Below are 17,068 nucleotides of genomic sequence, written 5' to 3' on the forward strand. Positions count from 1 at the left end.
CACCTGAGCTGTTCCACAAGGGGTTAATCAGCCTTGAGCTGCCCCCCTCCCCTCAGGAACAGAGGGGTGTGTCGCAGTGATGTCATGCTGCTGCACTGGGGCAGAGCAGGGAGTTTGCACTGGCCACACTTTGGTGGCCGGGCTGGCCCGTGTCTGGGTGTCGCGGCAGGGCCCCAGGGGCTCTAGTGAGGGTGTGCAGTGTGTGGGACCTGGGGGGAGCATGAGGTGAGAGAGCAGGGTGGGATGTTACTGTAACCCATGCCCTGGAGTATGGGTACATGTGTCCCTCCTGCAGCTCCCCTCACCCCACATATGCAGCCATAGGTCCCAACAGCTGGCCCAGGGCCCCCCTGGCTGTCTCTCTCGGCCCTATGCAACAGGTGCTTCCTTACACAGCACCAGACACCTGTTATGCTCTGACACACAACTCCAAACAGCCGCCCGCCACGCCCAGCCCTGGGCACCAGGGGCTTCCGCCTGCCACACCCAGCCCTGGGCACCAGCGGCATTCTGTCCTATAACCTCAAACAGGTGCACCCCAACACATCCTCTCTGCTTCGTACCACCTGCCCCCACCGCTAAACAACCCTGTTTATCCTCCCCTTCCCTGACAAGCACAGACCAGCCACTGTACACAACTCCCACCATGCACTGTAACTTACCCCCACCTCCTCCCAGGCAGCACCCCTGGATGAAATCCCCCCCCCCCCGCAGCAGTGGCCCCCAAAAACAACCACAGGGAGGCACCAGTCCAGCAGGCGGGTGGAGTTTATTGGCCGAGCTCCTGGCTTCATACAGCACCAGCCATAGATAAGAAAAAATCCTGCAAAGCAGCTGGTCGGGGGAGGGGAGAAGGGGAAGTAGCAACTCCCAGCTCTCTGCTCCCCCAGGCCTGGAAAGGAGGACCCCCTGAAATTCTGCTGTCCCAAGGCACTGGGGGAGGGTGACGCCCACCAGGCAGGGGGTGTCCCTAGTGGTGAGAGGGGGACCCCCTGGCTCTGGTGGGGGGGGGTGTAGAGGCGGATCCTTGCCCCCCCTATTTCCCAGTGATGGCAGGGCTCTGCTGGCAGGTGATGGGGACGGTGCGCTCCTGGGCCTTGCCTTCTGGTTTGGTGGGCGCCGTGATGGAGAGGATGCCGTCGGGCGAGAGGGCTGAGGTGACAGTGGCGGGGTCCACACCCCGGGGCAGCCCGTAGCGCCGGTGGAACTCACGAGAGATGTAGCCGTGCTCGTCCTGGGGGCAAGAGAGAAGGTGTCAGTGTGGGGGGGAGGAGGGCTGAGGGGGGCACTCCGGGCTGGGGGGGGCCGTACCGGACGCTCCTCATGCTTGGCGTGCACCTCCACGTAGTCACCCACCACCTTCACGCTCAGCTCCTCAGGCGAGAAATGCTTCACATCCAGCAGCACTGAGAACCGGTCCTTGTCCAGTGTCATCTGTGGGGGCAGACCAGCGGGTGAGGGCACTGCTGGGGGGAAGCTCACTGGTGCTGGGCACTGTCAGAGGGAAGGTTGCAGGGCTGGGGGCCAGGCACTGCCAGGGAGAAGCTTTTGGGGCTGGGCACTGCCAGAGGGAAGCTCACAGCACCTGGGGCTGGGCACCACTGGAGGGAAGCTCACAGCTCCAGGGCTGGGCACTGACGGGGAAACTCACAGCACCAGGTTCCAGGGCTGGACACTGCGGGGTAGGGGAGAGCTTGCAGGGGCTGGGCACTGTCAGGGGGAAGCTTGCGGCACCGGTCCTGGGCACTGTCAGGGAGAAGCTCACAGACTTGGGGAGCTGGGGGAAACTTACAGTGCCGGGGGCCAGGTCTGGGCACTGTGGGGGGGGAAGCTTACAGGGCTAGGCACTGCCGGGGGAGGGGGACTCGCAGTGCTGGAGTCCCACCCCTCTGAGTGCTGCCCCTGCCGGGCCCTGCAGATGCTGGTGCGGTGAGGGACGCAGAGCCTGGGGGAGGGTGGAATAACGGGGTCCAAAGTTGGGGGGAGCTAGCTGCTCCCTCCCCGTCCCCCCGTCCCCATGGCCGGCAGCCCAACCAGCTGGCAGCAGGCGCCGCACAGCACAGGAATGTTACCATAATAGGGCAGCCTCTGCTTCCGTGCCACCCCCCGTTACCCCTCTCCTGCTCACCGGTGCCCCAAGGGGTGGGAGGCACTCACACCCCAATATGGCTGTGTACAGCATTAGTCCCCGCAGCCCCCCACTCCCAGCACAGCCCTGGGGAAGCTCGTGCCACTGGGGTGAGACTCTCTGGTATTTGGGGTATGGGCCTGGCAGAGCAGAATTCAGGGGTGCAGAGAGGATGTGGGCCATGCATGGATCTGGGGGTACAGTGAGCACAGGCAACACCTGGATTTAAGGGTACAGAGAGAGGGGGCAGCAGGGAATGGGGATGCAGGGAGGTACAGAAGGGGTGTGGATTATGGAGTTAGGGGAGCAGAGAGAGTGGTGGACATTAATGGATGGGTGGGTGGGGGGGGCCCACGTGGCTCTGGGGGGCCAGCAGTGGGTGGGGCCTGGGTGTGACTACAGGAAGGGTGGAGACCATGCACAGATCCAGGGGGTGAAGCAAGCGGGGGGAGCAGGGATGTGGGGAGCAGTGAGGATGATGCAGAGATTTTTGGGACAGTCAGGGGGTGCAGAGATTGGGGATACAGGGATTGGGCACAATGAGGGTGATGCTGGGATTTGGGGGGCAGCGAAGGGGCAGGAGTTTTCGGGTGCAGTGAGGGTGGGGCAAGGAGTGGGGGAAGGGATTGGTGTAGTGAGGGGGTGCAGGGATTCAGTGGGCAGTGAGGGGGGCAGGGATTTGGGGCAGGGATGGGGGAGTGCAGGGATTTGGGGTGCAGCGAGGGATGCAGGGATTGGGGTGCATGGATTGGGGCAGTAGGGGTGCAGGGATTGGGGGAGCAGTGATTTGGGGCAGTGAGGGGGTGCGGGGACTGGGAGCAGGGAGGGGGAGCAGGGATTGGGGGCAATGAGGGGCACCCACCCCTGACCCACCTCGGAGAGGCCTGTGTCGGGCAGGACCACGCCAGGGGGGCGGGCGCAGAGGGGGCCGTGGCCAGCGGCGGGGCAGAGGGCTGCCAGGTCGCTCTCCAGCAGCCCCTCGCCGAAGCGCTGGTCGAAGAGGCGGTTGGCAAGGAAGGGGCCAAAGCCAGGGCCCAGAGGCCGGCGCAGCCAAGGATGCTGGATGGCGACGTCCATGGCAGCTGGGTCGGGGCGTCCGTCTGCACCCGCCCTCCGTCGGGGCCTTATATCCCACGGGCGTGGAAGGCGCTAGAAGCCTGGGCGAGGAGGGATGGCCGGGCACCGGGCCAAGGGGAGGGCCGGGCTGCCTGCCAGGCCTGCGGGGCCAGGCGAGACCAGCACAGACGGACGGACCGACCTACACTGATGTGGACAGACGGATAGGGTGGGCAACCCCCCCGTCCCCAGCCGACTGTCACCAGAGACAGACCGAGTCTGGGGCAGGTCGCAGGCCTGGATCCCGGGGGAAGGAGGAGTTCCACGGGGGGGGAGGGGGAAGCTGTGAGGACAGACAGACAGCTCAGCCCCTCCAGCTGGGGGATGGATAGACACCACACACACACACACAAACCGTGCACGTGTGTGTGTGTGTCCCTCTGTCCCTGCTGGAGGGGCTGAGCCCTACTCTGTGCACCCCCACCCACGTCAGCCCCTCTGAGAGGCCAGCTGCCAGACACAACACAGACTGTGCCCCCCAACCCCCACCCCACCAGGACTCGGCTCCCCTCCTCCCAGCCCTGCGAGCACTCACCCCACACGTTTGTGAGCCACTGCCCGGGGAGGGCGCTGCATGCAGTGTGTGCTGGGGAGGGGCAGGGGAATGGGGACGGATAGACAGACAGTGGGATGGGGTGCGTATCTGGCACATGCACCCTGCCCCAAACCCAGGCACATGGGCGCACTGGTTCCCATCCTGTCCGATCCCATTCGGGGAGCTGCGCCCCAGACATGGAGCCAGGCTGGGCCAGCTGGGCACAGAACAAAGGAGCATTGCCCAGAAGATTGCCCTACTCCGAGGGGTCCTGCCTGGCTGGATGCTGCCATGGGGAAGCTTGTAGAGCTGGGCACTGCCACAGGGAAGCTCACAGCGCTGAGATCCTGTCAGGCCGGACACTGTTGCAGGGAAGCTCACAGTGGCAGCGTACTCAGCTGGGCACTGCTGTGGGGAAGCTCAGAGCAGCAGTGTCCCTAGCTGGGTTGGATAAGCAAAAACATTGTGTGTAGTGCTTGGAGCGGAGGAGGTGCAGGGGGCTGGGAGCCAGGACTCCTGGGTCCTCTCCCCAGTTCTGAGAGGGCAGTGGGGGCTGGGGGTTAAAGCAGGGGGTCTCTTTAAGTCTCTCTGTCCCAGGGATTTGGTGCCCAAAGCCTGAGGCCAAATGTGCTCATGTTACTATATCAGGGATTAGCCCATGTGTCAAGCATCCGCCAAGGGACTGTGGCTAAAGTGCACGCCTGCCGCACATAGGGAGGGGGGTGGGGGGCCTGGCTGGCTCCGGGGGATGGGGATTGGGGCCTTTCCCCTCTAGGGGCACCAGTTCAATCCAGCCCAGGGCAGGGGACTGGCTGGCTAAGGGGGACAGGGAATAGGGCCTTTCCCCTCTAAGGAGTGCAAGCTCTGGTCCCTGCCCAGCTGGTGGTCTCTGTGTAATGAGTGTTGTGGGTCTGAGCCCGGCCTGAATACTGTGGTTTGACTGTATTGGACTTCAGAGACACGAACACTCACCTGGTGACACACACAACATTCTCCGCAGCACAAACCCCCACCCCCTGGAGGGAACAGCCCAGCAAAGGCAGCCACAAAACAACATGCAGGGGCACACCACGACAAATCCTGCACACTGCCCGATGCCCCCGGCAGGGCGCCTGCCGAAGAAATGAACCCAGCTACAGAGCCACAGCCAGACATGGATGCCACCTGTCTCGCAGCCCAGACACGGCTAGAGACACACCAAACACCAACCCAGCCACAGCCTGAGCCCCACAACAACCACAAACAGCCACAAACACATGCATAGCTGCAAACACAGCCAGACACACAACTATACCCACAGCCAGACTCACACAGCTGCAAACACAAGACAGAACTGCCACAGCCCGCAGACACAGCCAGACACCCACACCCAGAAACACAAAGCCACAAATACACACAGCCACAAACACAAGACACAGAACAGCCACAGCCCACGCCCCACAACAGATGCAGACACATCCAGACACACACAGCGGCAAACGCAGTGAGATACAGAACAGCCACAGCCTGAGCCCTGAAACAGCTGCAAACCCAGACAGCCAGATACATGCACAGCCAAGCCGCAGGCAAGGAGTCACAGCAGAATTGAAAACACCAGCTGCAGCGATCCCCCAGCCCAGCCTCTGGAGCCCCCCAGGCCTGGGTGAATTTCCCTCCCCCTGGCCCCCTGCAGCCAGCCCCCCATAGCAGCGCAATAACCAAAAGCTCCATCCTGCTGCCTTGCCCCCGGTCATGGGCACAGGAGGCGTCAGCGGCTGACACACAAAGGCCGTTCAGCGACAGGCTGATCCTGTGAGCAGGGAGAGAGTGCAGGCTGGGCACAGGAGACAAGAGCTGGGGAGAGAACCCAGGCATCCTGACTGGACTCCCAGCTCCTGCTGCTCTAACCCACCAGACCCCACTCCCCTCCCAGAGTCAGGGAGAGAACCCAGGTGTCCTGGCTCCCAGCCCTCATTGTTCTAACTGCCCAGACTTCCCTCCCCTAGCCAGGGGGAGAACCCAGGCGTCCTGGCTCCGCCTTTCTAGCATTACATTCTGGCAAGGAAAGGGTGTTTATCTCCCTAATGCAAAACAGCTGAACTAACTCAGCTCAAACCTGGACCATAAAAATTGACCCAGGGGCTGGGAAGTTTCACTTAAAAAATCAGTGTTGCAATGTCTGTCTCATGGGGTTTAACCCCCTCAGAGCAGGGGCCTGGTGCTCAGACACCGACATCTGTGGGGGGGGAGGGGGACAGGTGCACATAATGCCACCTGGGGACGGTGACGTAGCCACCTCTGGGCCAGGGCAGCTGGGGAACAGCTGCATAGCAACACTGCTCAGGGACAGCTCGATGGGTGTGGAGATGTAGCCACCCCTGGGCTGGAGCAGTTGGGGAACAGCCACACATAACACCGCATGGGGATGGCTCACCTGGTGCTGACACGCTGCCTGCTGTAGGCAGAGCAGCCGGGACTCAGCCGTGCGGGCTGCGTAGGGCAGAGAACTCTGGCCCGGGGAGCAGTGAGACTGCTTTCAGTGAGGAGCAGGATGTTACACCCTGTTCCCACTTTGATGTGCCAGGGCTGGGCTGATTGTCTCACCTGTTCTGAACGCAGGAGCCAGTGGGGCCCTGTAATTAGTGCTGGCCTGACGCCCAGGACCTGTCTGAGCAGCTGGGCCTGGGGAGCAGGCTGGGTCCTGGTGCCTCTTGCCCCAGAAACACCCCACCCGTCGCGTCCCCTTAGGGCCAGGGCTCGTCCTCTAGACTAGGTGCCTCTGGGTGCTAGCCCCAGCTCTGGGAAGGGAGTGGGGTCTAATGGTTAGATTTGGGGGGGCTATGAGCCAGGATTCCTGGGTTCTATCCCTGGGGCAGGTGCTCGTGGTTAGAGCAGGGGGTCCTGTTGCCAGGCTGTACTTGAGCTCTCCAGGGCTGGGGGGGCCTCAGCCTGGGCCTGTTCAGCCTTGTGACTGGGAGCTGGGTGAGGCCCCTGGAAGGGGCTTTGGGGACGTCAGCAGGTAAACTGGGGCCCGTGACTCAGTGCTGGCTGCAGGCCATGTCAGCCTGGCTGCTGCCTGGCAGTGGCCGCGGAATGTGCTCGCTGCAGATTGGGGTGGCCCGCAGCAGACAGGGCACAGCGGGGAGTGACTAAGCTCACGCCCACTCCCTGGAGTGGGGGGGTCTTTCCTGGGCTGGTGGCGGTGAAGGGGGACTATCCCAAGCCCTCCCCGCGGCTGGCTGGTTCCAAGCAGGGGGCTGAGGCTGAGCCAAGGCTGGGCTCCCAGCTGGGCAGCGATATAATTAGCACCCAAAATAGACGAGTGGAAATTGACAACTGCCACCAGATCCATGCATGTGCAGGGGCACGTGTGCATGCATCAGCCAGAGGGTGTGTGGGCCTGTGTGTGTGCACCACCAGGGGGTTGGTATGTTTGCGTGGAGATGTGTGTGCGTATTGGGGGGGTATATTGTGTGCAGAGGGGGGGGAGATACCATCGGGAAGCGTGTGTGGGGGTGTGTTGGCATGGACATGTGTGTGTATTGTCGTGTGTGTGGGGAGAAGGTGCCATTGGGGAACGGGTAGGTGGGTTAATGGCATGGACACGTGTGCGTATTGTTGTGTGTAGCGTGTGCGCGGGGAGAAGGTCTTTAAAAAAGGGAAGGAGGATCCTGGGAACTACAGGCCAGTCAGCCTCACCTCAGTCCCTGGAAAAATCATGGAGCAGGTCCTCAAAGAATCAATCCTGAAGCACTTGCATGAGAGGAAAGTGATCAGGAACAGCCAGCATGGATTCACCAAGGGAAGGTCATGCCTGACTAATCTAATTGCCTTTTATGATGAGATTACTGGTTCTGTGGATGAAGGGAAAGCAGTGGATATATTGTTTCTTGACTTTAGCAAAGCTTTTGACACGGTCTCCCACAGTATTCTTGTCAGCAAGTTAAGGAAGTATGGGCTGGATGAATGCACTATAAGGTGGGTAGAAAGCTGGCTAGATTGTCGGGCTCAACGGGTAGTGATCAATGGCTCCATGTCTAGTTGGCAGCCGGTATCAAGTGGAGTGCCCCAAGGGTCGGTCCTGGGGCCGGTTTTGTTCAATATCTTCATAAATGATCTGGAGGATGGTGTGGATTGCACTCTCAGCAAATTTGCGGATGATACTAAACTGGGAGGAGTGGTAGATACGCTGGAGGGGAGGGATAGGATACAGAAGGACCTAGACAAATTGGAGAATTGGGCCAAAAGAAATCTGATGAGGTTCAATAAGGATAAGTGCAGGGTCCTGCACTTAGGATGGAAGAATCCAATGCACCGCTACAGACTAGGGACCGAATGGCTAGGCAGCAGTTCTGCGGAAAAGGACCTAGGGGTGACAATGGACGAGAAGCTGGATATGAGTCAACAGTGTGCCCTTGTTGCCAAGAAGGCCAATGGCATTTTGGGATGTATAAGTAGGGGCATAGCGAGCAGATCGAGGGATGTGATCGTTCCCCTCTATTCGACATTGGTGAGGCCTCATCTGGAGTACTGTGTCCAGTTTTGGGCCCCACACTACAAGAAGGATGTGGAAAAATTGGAAAGAGTCCAGCGGAGGGCAACAAAAATGATTAGGGGTCTAGAAAACATGACTTATGAGGAGAGGCTGAGGGAGCTGGGATTGTTTAGCCCGCAGAAGAGAAGAATGAGGGGGGATTTGATAGCTGCTTTCAACTACCTGAAAGGGGGTTCCAAAGAGGATGGCTCTAGACTGTTCTCAATGGTAGCAGATGACAGAACGAGGAGTAATGGTCTCAAGTTGCAGTGGGGGAGGTTTAGATTGGATATTAGGAAAAACTTTTTCACTAAGAGGGTGGTGAAACACTGGAATGCGTTACCTAGGGAGGTGGTAGAATCTCCTTCCTTAGAGGTTTTTAAGGTCAGGCTTGACAAAGCCCTGGCTGGGATGATTTAACTGGGAATTGGTCCTGCTTCAAGCAGGGGGTTGGACTAGATGACCTTCAGGGGTCCCTTCCAACCCTGATATTCTATGATTCTAAGGTGCCATCAGGGAGCGTGTGAGCGGACTGTTGCCAAGGACACCTGTGCATTGTGGGGGGAGAGTTTTTACGAAAAACTTTTTCACTAGGAGGGTGGTGAAGCACTGGAATGCGTTACCTAGGGAGGTGGGGGAATCTCCTTCCTTTGAGGTTTTTAAGGCCCGGTTTGACAAAGCCCTGGCTGGGATGATTTAGTTGGGGTTGGTCCTGCTTTGATCAGGGGGTTGGAGTAGATGACCTCCTAAGGTCCCTTCCAACCCTGATATTCTATGAGAGGTCTCTGTGTGCCCAGCCGAACAAGCCACATGAGACGGACTCTCTGCGCCTGGGCTCAGCCCCTCGCTGTACCCGAGTTCAGTGTGAACCCCCGGGTCCAGAACAGGCGGGGAACAGAGCAGAGCTGGGCTCTGAGCCGCCCCTTGGCCAGCAGCACTAACCCAGCTCTACCGCTGCTGGAAATGCCAAGCCTGATGCGCGCAGGCAGCATGCTGGCTGTTGGCACAGCACCAGGGGCTGGCTGTGGGCTTTGTGTGCCTGTTCCCTCCGACTGACAAGCCACTGTCAATCCTACCAGGGGCCCTATGCCATGCCCTTGCTTTTTCACGATGTCAAATCCCCTGTCTGCCCCTCCCGTGGGCAAGGTCACCCAGGGCTGATCCCGCTCCCGGTTGCCCAATTTCCCCCTCCCACCATCAGCAGGTTTCACCCGCCCATGCTGGGTCAAGCTCATTAATGAAGAGATTAAATAAATGAGACTCCAGCCAGAGCCCTGGGGCACAACACCCCGCCCTGCTCGGAGCCAGGGCAACACCCCTGGTTGCCAACCTGCCACGCTTCCCTAGGGCAACTCGGCCTCTTTCACCCAGCGGCTGGTGCGAGACCCTTGCCCCCTAGAGCTACTAGCTCCGGCGAGTGGGGTGGGGGGCAGTGCTGCGCTCCCTAACCCAGAGCAGCTGCTTCCCTGGGGCAGAGCCAGCCCTGGCCAAATCCAACAGAGACAAGAGCAATGTTGCGTTTTGCAGCATTTGCAGCAGTGGGCACGGTCCCAGCTGTGCACAATTACAGCGCTCAGTGTCATCTTTGCAAGGTGTATCCAGGGGCACTGTGAGCATGGCAGGAAATTGCGAGGGGTGGGGGGGGACATCAGACAACAGCATGCAGGGTCAGCCAATAGTCAACAACAGGCACTGTTGAGATTGGAAAGGCTAAAGCTGGTTAAAGTGTTAAACACAAACTGGTCTCATCCCGTAAGGAGCCTTCAGCCGCAGCACTGGTCCCAGGCTGCAGTCTGCTGGCGCTGCCTCTCCGTGTGCTGATGGGCAAGGGAGATCTCACCGGGTTGGCTCGTGTGCATCCCGCACAAGTGACATGTACTGATAAAACCCAGCTCCTTGCAAGCCCAGACACAGAGTCCTTCTCCCTCCAGCCCAATGGCTCTATAACCAACATGGAGCAGCAGGGACATGGGCCAGAATATTAGGAGTTCCCCATGGAGGGGAAAGACAAAGGCCAATCCCGGCTCCAAATCAAGCCAAGCGGTCAAACCCCCAGCCCCTCTTTGTGGGCTCAGGCCCAGCCCAGCCAGCCAGGTTACACCTAGTTTGTGAATCCCAGAGCTCCTTTCCTGGCAGCTCTGCAGCATCAAGACTCAAGAGGGAATGTGAAGATCTTGGGGGCCCCTGCCTGCAGGACTTGGGTGCCATGGATCCATCCAGGGGGGTTTTGCTGAGGAAATCTGCTGGCTGCCACAGCCAGGAAATCCTGGGCCCTACGGTTAGAGGGATTCCGTCACCGGCCTGACTGGGAATCAGAGAGATGCAGGGCTGGGAGGGACCTTGGAGGGCAGCTAGTCCAGCCCCCTGCGCTGAGGTGGGACCAAGTAACCCTAGAGCAGCCCTGACAGGGGTTTGTCTAGCCTGGGCTTAGAAACCTCCAGTGGCGGGGATCCCACAATCTCCCTTGGACGCAGAGTCCAGAGCTGAACTCCCCTGGGAGCTAGCAAGTGGTTACTAATATCTACCCTTCCTCTCCCTGGCTGCAGGTTAAGCCCAGTGCTGCTTCTCCTGCCTCCGGCCACAGAGAACAACTATCCCCAGCCTCTCTGTGGCAGCCCTGCATGCGGCTGAACTGTTCTCAGGTCCCCGCTCAGTTGTCTTGTCTCGAGACTAAACATGCCCAGGCTTTTAACCTTTCCTCCCAGGTCAGGTTTTCTAACCCTTAGATCAGTTTTGCTGCTGCTGTCTGGACTCACTGCAACGTGTCCCCATCTTTCCCAAAGTGCCACACCCAGACCTGGACCTAGAACTCCTGCCAAGGCCTCACCAGGGCCGAGCAGTGTGGGCCAGCGACCTCCTGTGTCTCACATCCAACATACCCATTAACACAGCCCAGAACGAGCTTGGCCTGCTTTGCAGCTGCATCCCCCTGCTGCCCTCTTACATTAGTGATATGCTCCCCCCAGCAGCCTGTTCCACAGTATGTCCCGCTCATCAGTTACTGCCTGGTTTGGAGGTGTGATTTCTCCTTCCTAAGTGAAGTACTTTGCAATTTATTCGCCAAGCCGGAGGGGGCGGCGGGGGGACTGGAGCCTCCCATAATGACACCATCCACAGATGTATTTCTCTCTAATATTAGGGATCTCAATCCACATAAATATCTGACCATAGGGGGAAGGTGTGTGTGTCTATAGCAGACCCCTGACACTACCCCGCTAGACTCTCTCTCTTGTGATCCTTCCCCAATGTGATCTCTGACTCACATCGCTTCTGTTTTATCCACGCTGCCACTTCTGATTCCTCTACAGTCTCCATATTACTGCTGTACAACTAGGCTTGGCAGGATTAGATTATTATCGGTAAACGGGGGTGTCACTGCAGACACACTGACAAAAAATATTTCCATCCACGATAATCAGTTTACAGGCAGACTACCCCTGAATAGTGAAAACAGGGACAAATTGGAAATTTAAATTGATGAACATAGAGAATGGTGAAACCCCTAAGCTCATGCAACTGGAAAAATGTAAATCAAAAAACTGAATTAAAAAAAGCTTAAAAGAAACTGATCTTATCCATCGAAATCATAAAACAAAAATAAACTCCTGTCAAGTGCGGGTACAATGCTACCCCCCAACGCTTACCTTTACTTCCATCATTTCTGAACACCCTGTACCCTTCAACTCCTGCTCTGTCACGAGGGCTGGGCCCTGGGGTTCTGCTGGTCCTAAGCAAGCCAGAAGAATCAGATTCTGATTTTTGATCGTTTTGGCAGATAATATTAGGGTTTAGTTTTAAGCATTTTTAAAGATTTTTAGCAACTTAAATTTTCACAGTGGCACAAAATTATGGGGTTTAAGCCTCCCCACCCATTTCTATTGATTTAAATAGTCACAGTTGTGAGAAATTGGGTGGGGGGGATGTCACACAATGGGAGGATCAGACTATTGTTTAATGACAGAGCCAGCTTTAACCCCGTTCCAACACCCCGGGGAACATCCCCAGCCAAAAACACACCCGTATGTCACCTGAGCTCCACTTGAGCCACTTGCATTTTCATTATGCTGCCGAGCTGTAGCAGACAATTCTCAAGGATGGAGACACTTGGGCGCCAGCCATAGTGAAATCCACGTTTACGTCAGATAATCAAACCCCTGCCAGTCTATATCCAGCGACACGGCCTGCCCCAGTTCTCCCAGTTCCCTTCTGGCAGCTCTCCCAGTTCCCAGGCTTCAGCATGGCAATAATGTGCCAACATCTCAGTTGTTTCTCCCTGCCCGCCCATTCCTGACCACATCCTACCCTCACTCTCTCTCCCTGCCCCCCTGCTCCATGCCCAGGGCTCCAAGCTGCCACAAATAATCATTTTCCTCCTATTGAAGCCAGGCATGGAGATGACAGGAGCATCTGCCCCCTCCTCTCCTAGCTTACAGCCCTGCCTTTCATAAGAGGCTTGATGGCGGAGGGATCCTTCATTATCACGAGCAAGCCGAGGGTTCTTTCCTGCCCCCTGCAGTTATGATTGTACAGAGTGCGCTCAGCTGCCTTTGGAATGTCACTGTACGACTACTCCCCAGAGGTGGCTGTATCTCAGGGCTGGCTGAGCCGTCCCTATGTGGCTGTTCCCCAGCTGCCCTGCAGATGTGGCTGCATCTCAGCACTAAGGGAGTCGTTCCCGTGTGGCGTTATGTATGGTTGTTCCACAGCTAAACTTCCCCAGGTGTGACTGTGTCCCAGCACTCGCTGCCCCCACCCCTGGTCCATTCCACCACATAGCTGTGCAGCAGTAGCTCTGGTTCTCGCCCAGGCGTAGTTACATGACACCTCTCTGCTCTCCACCCCCGCAGGGAATGTGCACGTCCCCCCAGGAAAGGCAGGAGCCAAGACTATCGCGTTAGGGGTGCCCCCTTTCCTCACATGCTGCTCTCCCCACCACTTCAGGTGGCTTGAATCACTGAAGTGTCCTTCCTTGTCCCCGCTGCCTCTCTGGGCCCCTACACACCTCTCCCCCAGGAACTCACTCCACACACAGCTGCAGAGCCAGCGGGACAGGGTGAAACGGGCCTCAGCTTTATTGATTCTCCTGGAGTGGGGGGCACAGCCCAGGTGGGATCACGGGGCAGAACTGGGTACACGGAGGACCAGCACCCCCAGCCAGGAACGGCAGCTCTAGCAGGAGGGGCAGCGACTTGACCCCCGCTGGTCCCAGCTGGAGGGCGCCCCCTGGATGCCCTCTGAGCACGCCGGGTGCCATCAGGGGATGCCCAGTGGGATGGTGAAGGACAGGTAGTCGCCCAGCTCGCCCCACCGGGCCCGGTGTGTCTGGAAGATGGTGACCCATGTGGTCAGCACGATCACCCAGAACAGCAGCCCCACAGCTGAGCGCTGGACATCTGAAAGAGACGGAGGGCTGAGTGCGGTGCCCGCCACATGTAGGTCCTGCCCTGATGGCCACTCCCTCCTGCCCCAATAGCCCCCCAGGGCCCTGTCCCCTAGCTCAGGTCCCAATACCCTCTCCCAGTCAACTGGGCACTGTTTTCCATACCCGCTAGCTGCACCCCCAATGCCCTCCTCTTGTCTCCATGGTCTACACTCAATACCCCCTCCTGCCCTCCCAGGAACCACCTGTCATGCCCCTGGTGCCTGCCCCCAAGCTCAGCTCTCACTACCCTTTCCTTGCCCCCGATACCCTTGGCACTGCTCCCATCACAGAGCCATACCCACCCCAGCCCACTGCAGCTCTGTGCCCAGCCCCAGCCCCCCCCACCTCTCAGCAGGCTCTGCCCCACTCACAACTCTTGATCTGCGGCTGCTCGGTGTAGGCGGGTGCCAGGAAGGCCTCGCGACAGAACCACAGCACGTTGACCAGCCAGAGAAAGGGCAGAAGAGCAAAGCCGCCTGGGGAGAGGGCAGCAGAGAGGGGTCAGGCCCAGGGGAAGTTGACCCCCACCCCATCCTGCTCTGGAAGGCTGCCAGTCAGAGCACTGCCACTAGGAGCTCACAGCACTCCAGGCACCAGCATAGGGGTCACATGGCAGGCAGCCCCAAGGCTGGCGGAAAAACATGGCCCACTGGGTGGCTGCCATCTACACCCGCTGCTCCTCTATTCCCTGCCCCCCTAACCCTGCTCCCCAACCTACAATCCCGACTCCAGCACTCGGGCACTTGCCACATCCCCTCTCCTCCCCACCCTGCCTGCCCTCCTCTCCCCCCCACCCCAGTACCTGCGCAACCACCATGCCCCCTCTCCTCCCCACCCTGCCTGCCCTCCTCTCCCCCCCACCCCAGTACCTGCGCAACCACCATGCCCCCTCTCCGCCCACCCTGCCTGCCCTCCTCTCCCCCCCACCCCAGTACCTGCGTAACCACCACGCCCCCTCTCCGCCCACCCTGTCTGCCCTCCTCTCCCCCCCACCCCAGTACCTGTGTAACCACCACGCCCCCTCTCCTCCCACCCTGTCTGCCCAGTGCCCCCTCCTCTACCCGCCATCCCAGTACCTGGGCACCCACAATGCCCTATCTCCTCCCCACCCTCCCTGCCTGGTGTCCCCTCTCCTCCTCCTCCTTCCCCCCACAACTCCCCAACCCAGTACCCCATCTGCCCCCCCAACTACAGGGGCCCCCACGCACCATCTCCCCCTGCAACCTGGCGTCGTGGGCGCTGCCCACCGCCCCATGCCGGGGCCCCCCCGACTCACCCAGGTAGTATTTCCGGCACAGGTTGAGCTTCTCCTCGTTAGGGACCCGCTCCAGGTTCATGCCGGCTCCGGCCCCACGGGCAGCTGGGGGGAGGAACAATGGGGTCAGCCTAGTGGTCCACACACCCCTCGCCCCACTGAGGAGCCCTGAGCACCCCCCTCCCGTGCAGCCCCCGCTTCTGGGGACCGGGAGCCTAGAGCGCCCCCATGTGAAGCCCCCCCCCGCACTGGGGACGGGAGCCCAGGGAGCCCCCCCCGCACTGGGGACCGGGAGCCTAGAGCGCCCCCGTGTGAAGCCCCCCCCCGCACTAGGGACGGGAGCCCCCCCCGCACTGGGGACCGGGAGCCTAGAGCGCCCCCGTGTGAAGCCCCCCCCCGCACTGGGGACAAGAGGCCTGTCTGCCCCCACCGAAGCACTTACTCGACCTCCTGAGCCCGGCCTAGCGCATGCGCCTGCCTTGCTGCATGCCGGGCGTTGTAGTCCCGAGATCGGTTCCGGCCCGCGGTGCATCTTGGGGGCCGTAGTCCTCCTTCACGATACAATAGGGTGAGCCGCCATCCTGCCGCGGTGCATTCTGGGAGCTGTAGTCTCGTTCTCTGGCGGGACTGGGCAGGGCGTGCTCCCCGCTGTCCCTCTGGTCTCGTCGGTCCCCACGAGCGCGAGACTCAGGATGGTGCCAGGCGGGGATCCCGGCCAGAACCGGTTTTCGCTACTGGGGTGGGGACTACAACTCCCAGCATGCCCCGGGGCGAGGGTCAAGGCTGGCAAGGGGTTAGAGGTCAGCTGGACCTCAGCTGGGAGCCGGACTCCTGGGTTCCTTTCCCGACTTTTTTTTTTTGAGGGGGGGTCTAGTGGTTAGAGCAGGGCGGGGCTGGGAGCCCGGACTCCTGGATTCTATCCCCGGTTTGGGAGGAAACAAAATCCGCAGCTAATTCCAATTTCAAATCACAGGCCCAGGCCAGGTCCCGGCTGCCTTGTCCATCGGGGTGGGGCTGCCAACATTGCATTTAAAAACAGGGGCTTGTTTCCCCCACCCCCTCCCAAAATCAGCATTGTTATTAATTAACACGTTCGCCCGGGGGATTCCGGGCTGCTCCGACCTTCTTGTACAGCGAGGAAGAAACAAGGGACGTCCCTTGTAAGAAGGGGCTGTTGGCAGGCCTCCTTGTGGGGCCCGACCCACGGGGCGGCAACACCTTCGCAAGCCAAAGGCTGTATTACGTCAAGCCTGGAGTCTTTCTTTCCCTACCTTGAGCGATGTCCTGTGATTATCCCCATCCCCTCCTCCGATTCGTCACAGAGCAATAGTCATGACCAAATTCCCCATTACACGCTGGAGCAGGGAACATGTCTCTCTGCCTATTAGCAACAACAAAGCTACTAATCTTATCACTGGACAAGCGCTTCCCTAGTTTGCCCTGCTTGTGCTTTCAGTGCCCTGTCCTCAAGTCAGGGACATCCCAAAAACACAGTAGCAGGATCTTTAGCACACCAAGAAGGCTGCCTTTGCGCTCTCTCCTGAAAGGGTCATCAAAGGTCTTATCAACCACACTAACCACTATGCCAACAAGTCAATTGTTTATATACAACACGTTAAATGCACTTAGGCCTTTACCCTCTTTACCTAATAGCTGTTTCATGTACATACAACATCCCCTGGCAGTGAGTTCCAAAAGTTGACTGTATTTTGTGTGAACTACTTCCTTTTGTTTGTTTTAAATCTGCTGCCTGTCAATCTCATCAGGGGACCCCTAGTTCTTGTGATCTGTGAAGGGACAAACAACACCTCCCTAGTCACTTTCTCCACACTTATGCTTTGTAGACCTCTATCATATCCCCCCTGAGTTGTCTCTTTTCTAAGCTAAACAGTCCCAGTCTTTTTAATTTTGCCTCCTATGGAAGCTGTTTCATCCCCCTCATCATTTTGTATTGCCCTTCTCTGCAATATTTCCAATTCTTCTGTAGCTTTGTTGAGACAGGGCGACCGGAACTGTGACCAGACTGCTTCCCAAGTCTTTCATCTTCTCTTTGCTGGCTCCTGGATGCTTTCTTAGTCAGTGTTTGTGAAGCAGAATCA

The 17,068-nt window shown here is 58.8% G+C and overlaps 2 protein-coding genes across 3 annotated transcripts; both read right to left on the bottom strand.

The window, feature by feature from the left end:
* Positions 1 to 750: 750 nt before the first annotated feature.
* HSPB6 (heat shock protein family B (small) member 6) lies at positions 751 to 11,966 on the bottom strand. 2 transcript variants are annotated; one of them, XM_075122932.1, is made up of 3 exons: positions 11,937 to 11,966; positions 1,312 to 1,434; positions 751 to 1,234 (listed from the first exon to the last, which is right to left on the bottom strand). In XM_075122932.1, exons 1-3 carry the CDS (start codon positions 11,949 to 11,951, stop codon positions 1,037 to 1,039), a joined length of 336 nt encoding a protein of 111 aa, XP_074979033.1. In that variant the 5' UTR covers positions 11,952 to 11,966; the 3' UTR covers positions 751 to 1,036. The 2 variants fall into 2 exon arrangements, with proteins under 2 accessions (XP_074979033.1, XP_048684772.1); XM_048828815.2 differs by lacking the exon at positions 11,937 to 11,966 and adding an exon at positions 3,002 to 3,255.
* Positions 11,967 to 13,341: 1,375 nt separating this feature from the next.
* PSENEN (presenilin enhancer, gamma-secretase subunit) lies at positions 13,342 to 15,520 on the bottom strand. Its single transcript, XM_048828816.2, has 4 exons — positions 15,412 to 15,520; positions 14,991 to 15,074; positions 14,086 to 14,190; positions 13,342 to 13,685 (listed from the first exon to the last, which is right to left on the bottom strand). The coding sequence occupies exons 2-4, from the start codon at positions 15,049 to 15,051 to the stop codon at positions 13,546 to 13,548; spliced, it is 306 nt and encodes a 101-aa protein (XP_048684773.1). The 5' UTR covers positions 15,052 to 15,074; positions 15,412 to 15,520; the 3' UTR covers positions 13,342 to 13,545.
* Positions 15,521 to 17,068: the final 1,548 nt, after the last annotated feature.

This window comes from Caretta caretta, chromosome 24 (genome assembly GCF_965140235.1).
Source record: "Caretta caretta isolate rCarCar2 chromosome 24, rCarCar1.hap1, whole genome shotgun sequence".
NCBI lineage: Eukaryota > Metazoa > Chordata > Testudines > Cheloniidae > Caretta > Caretta caretta.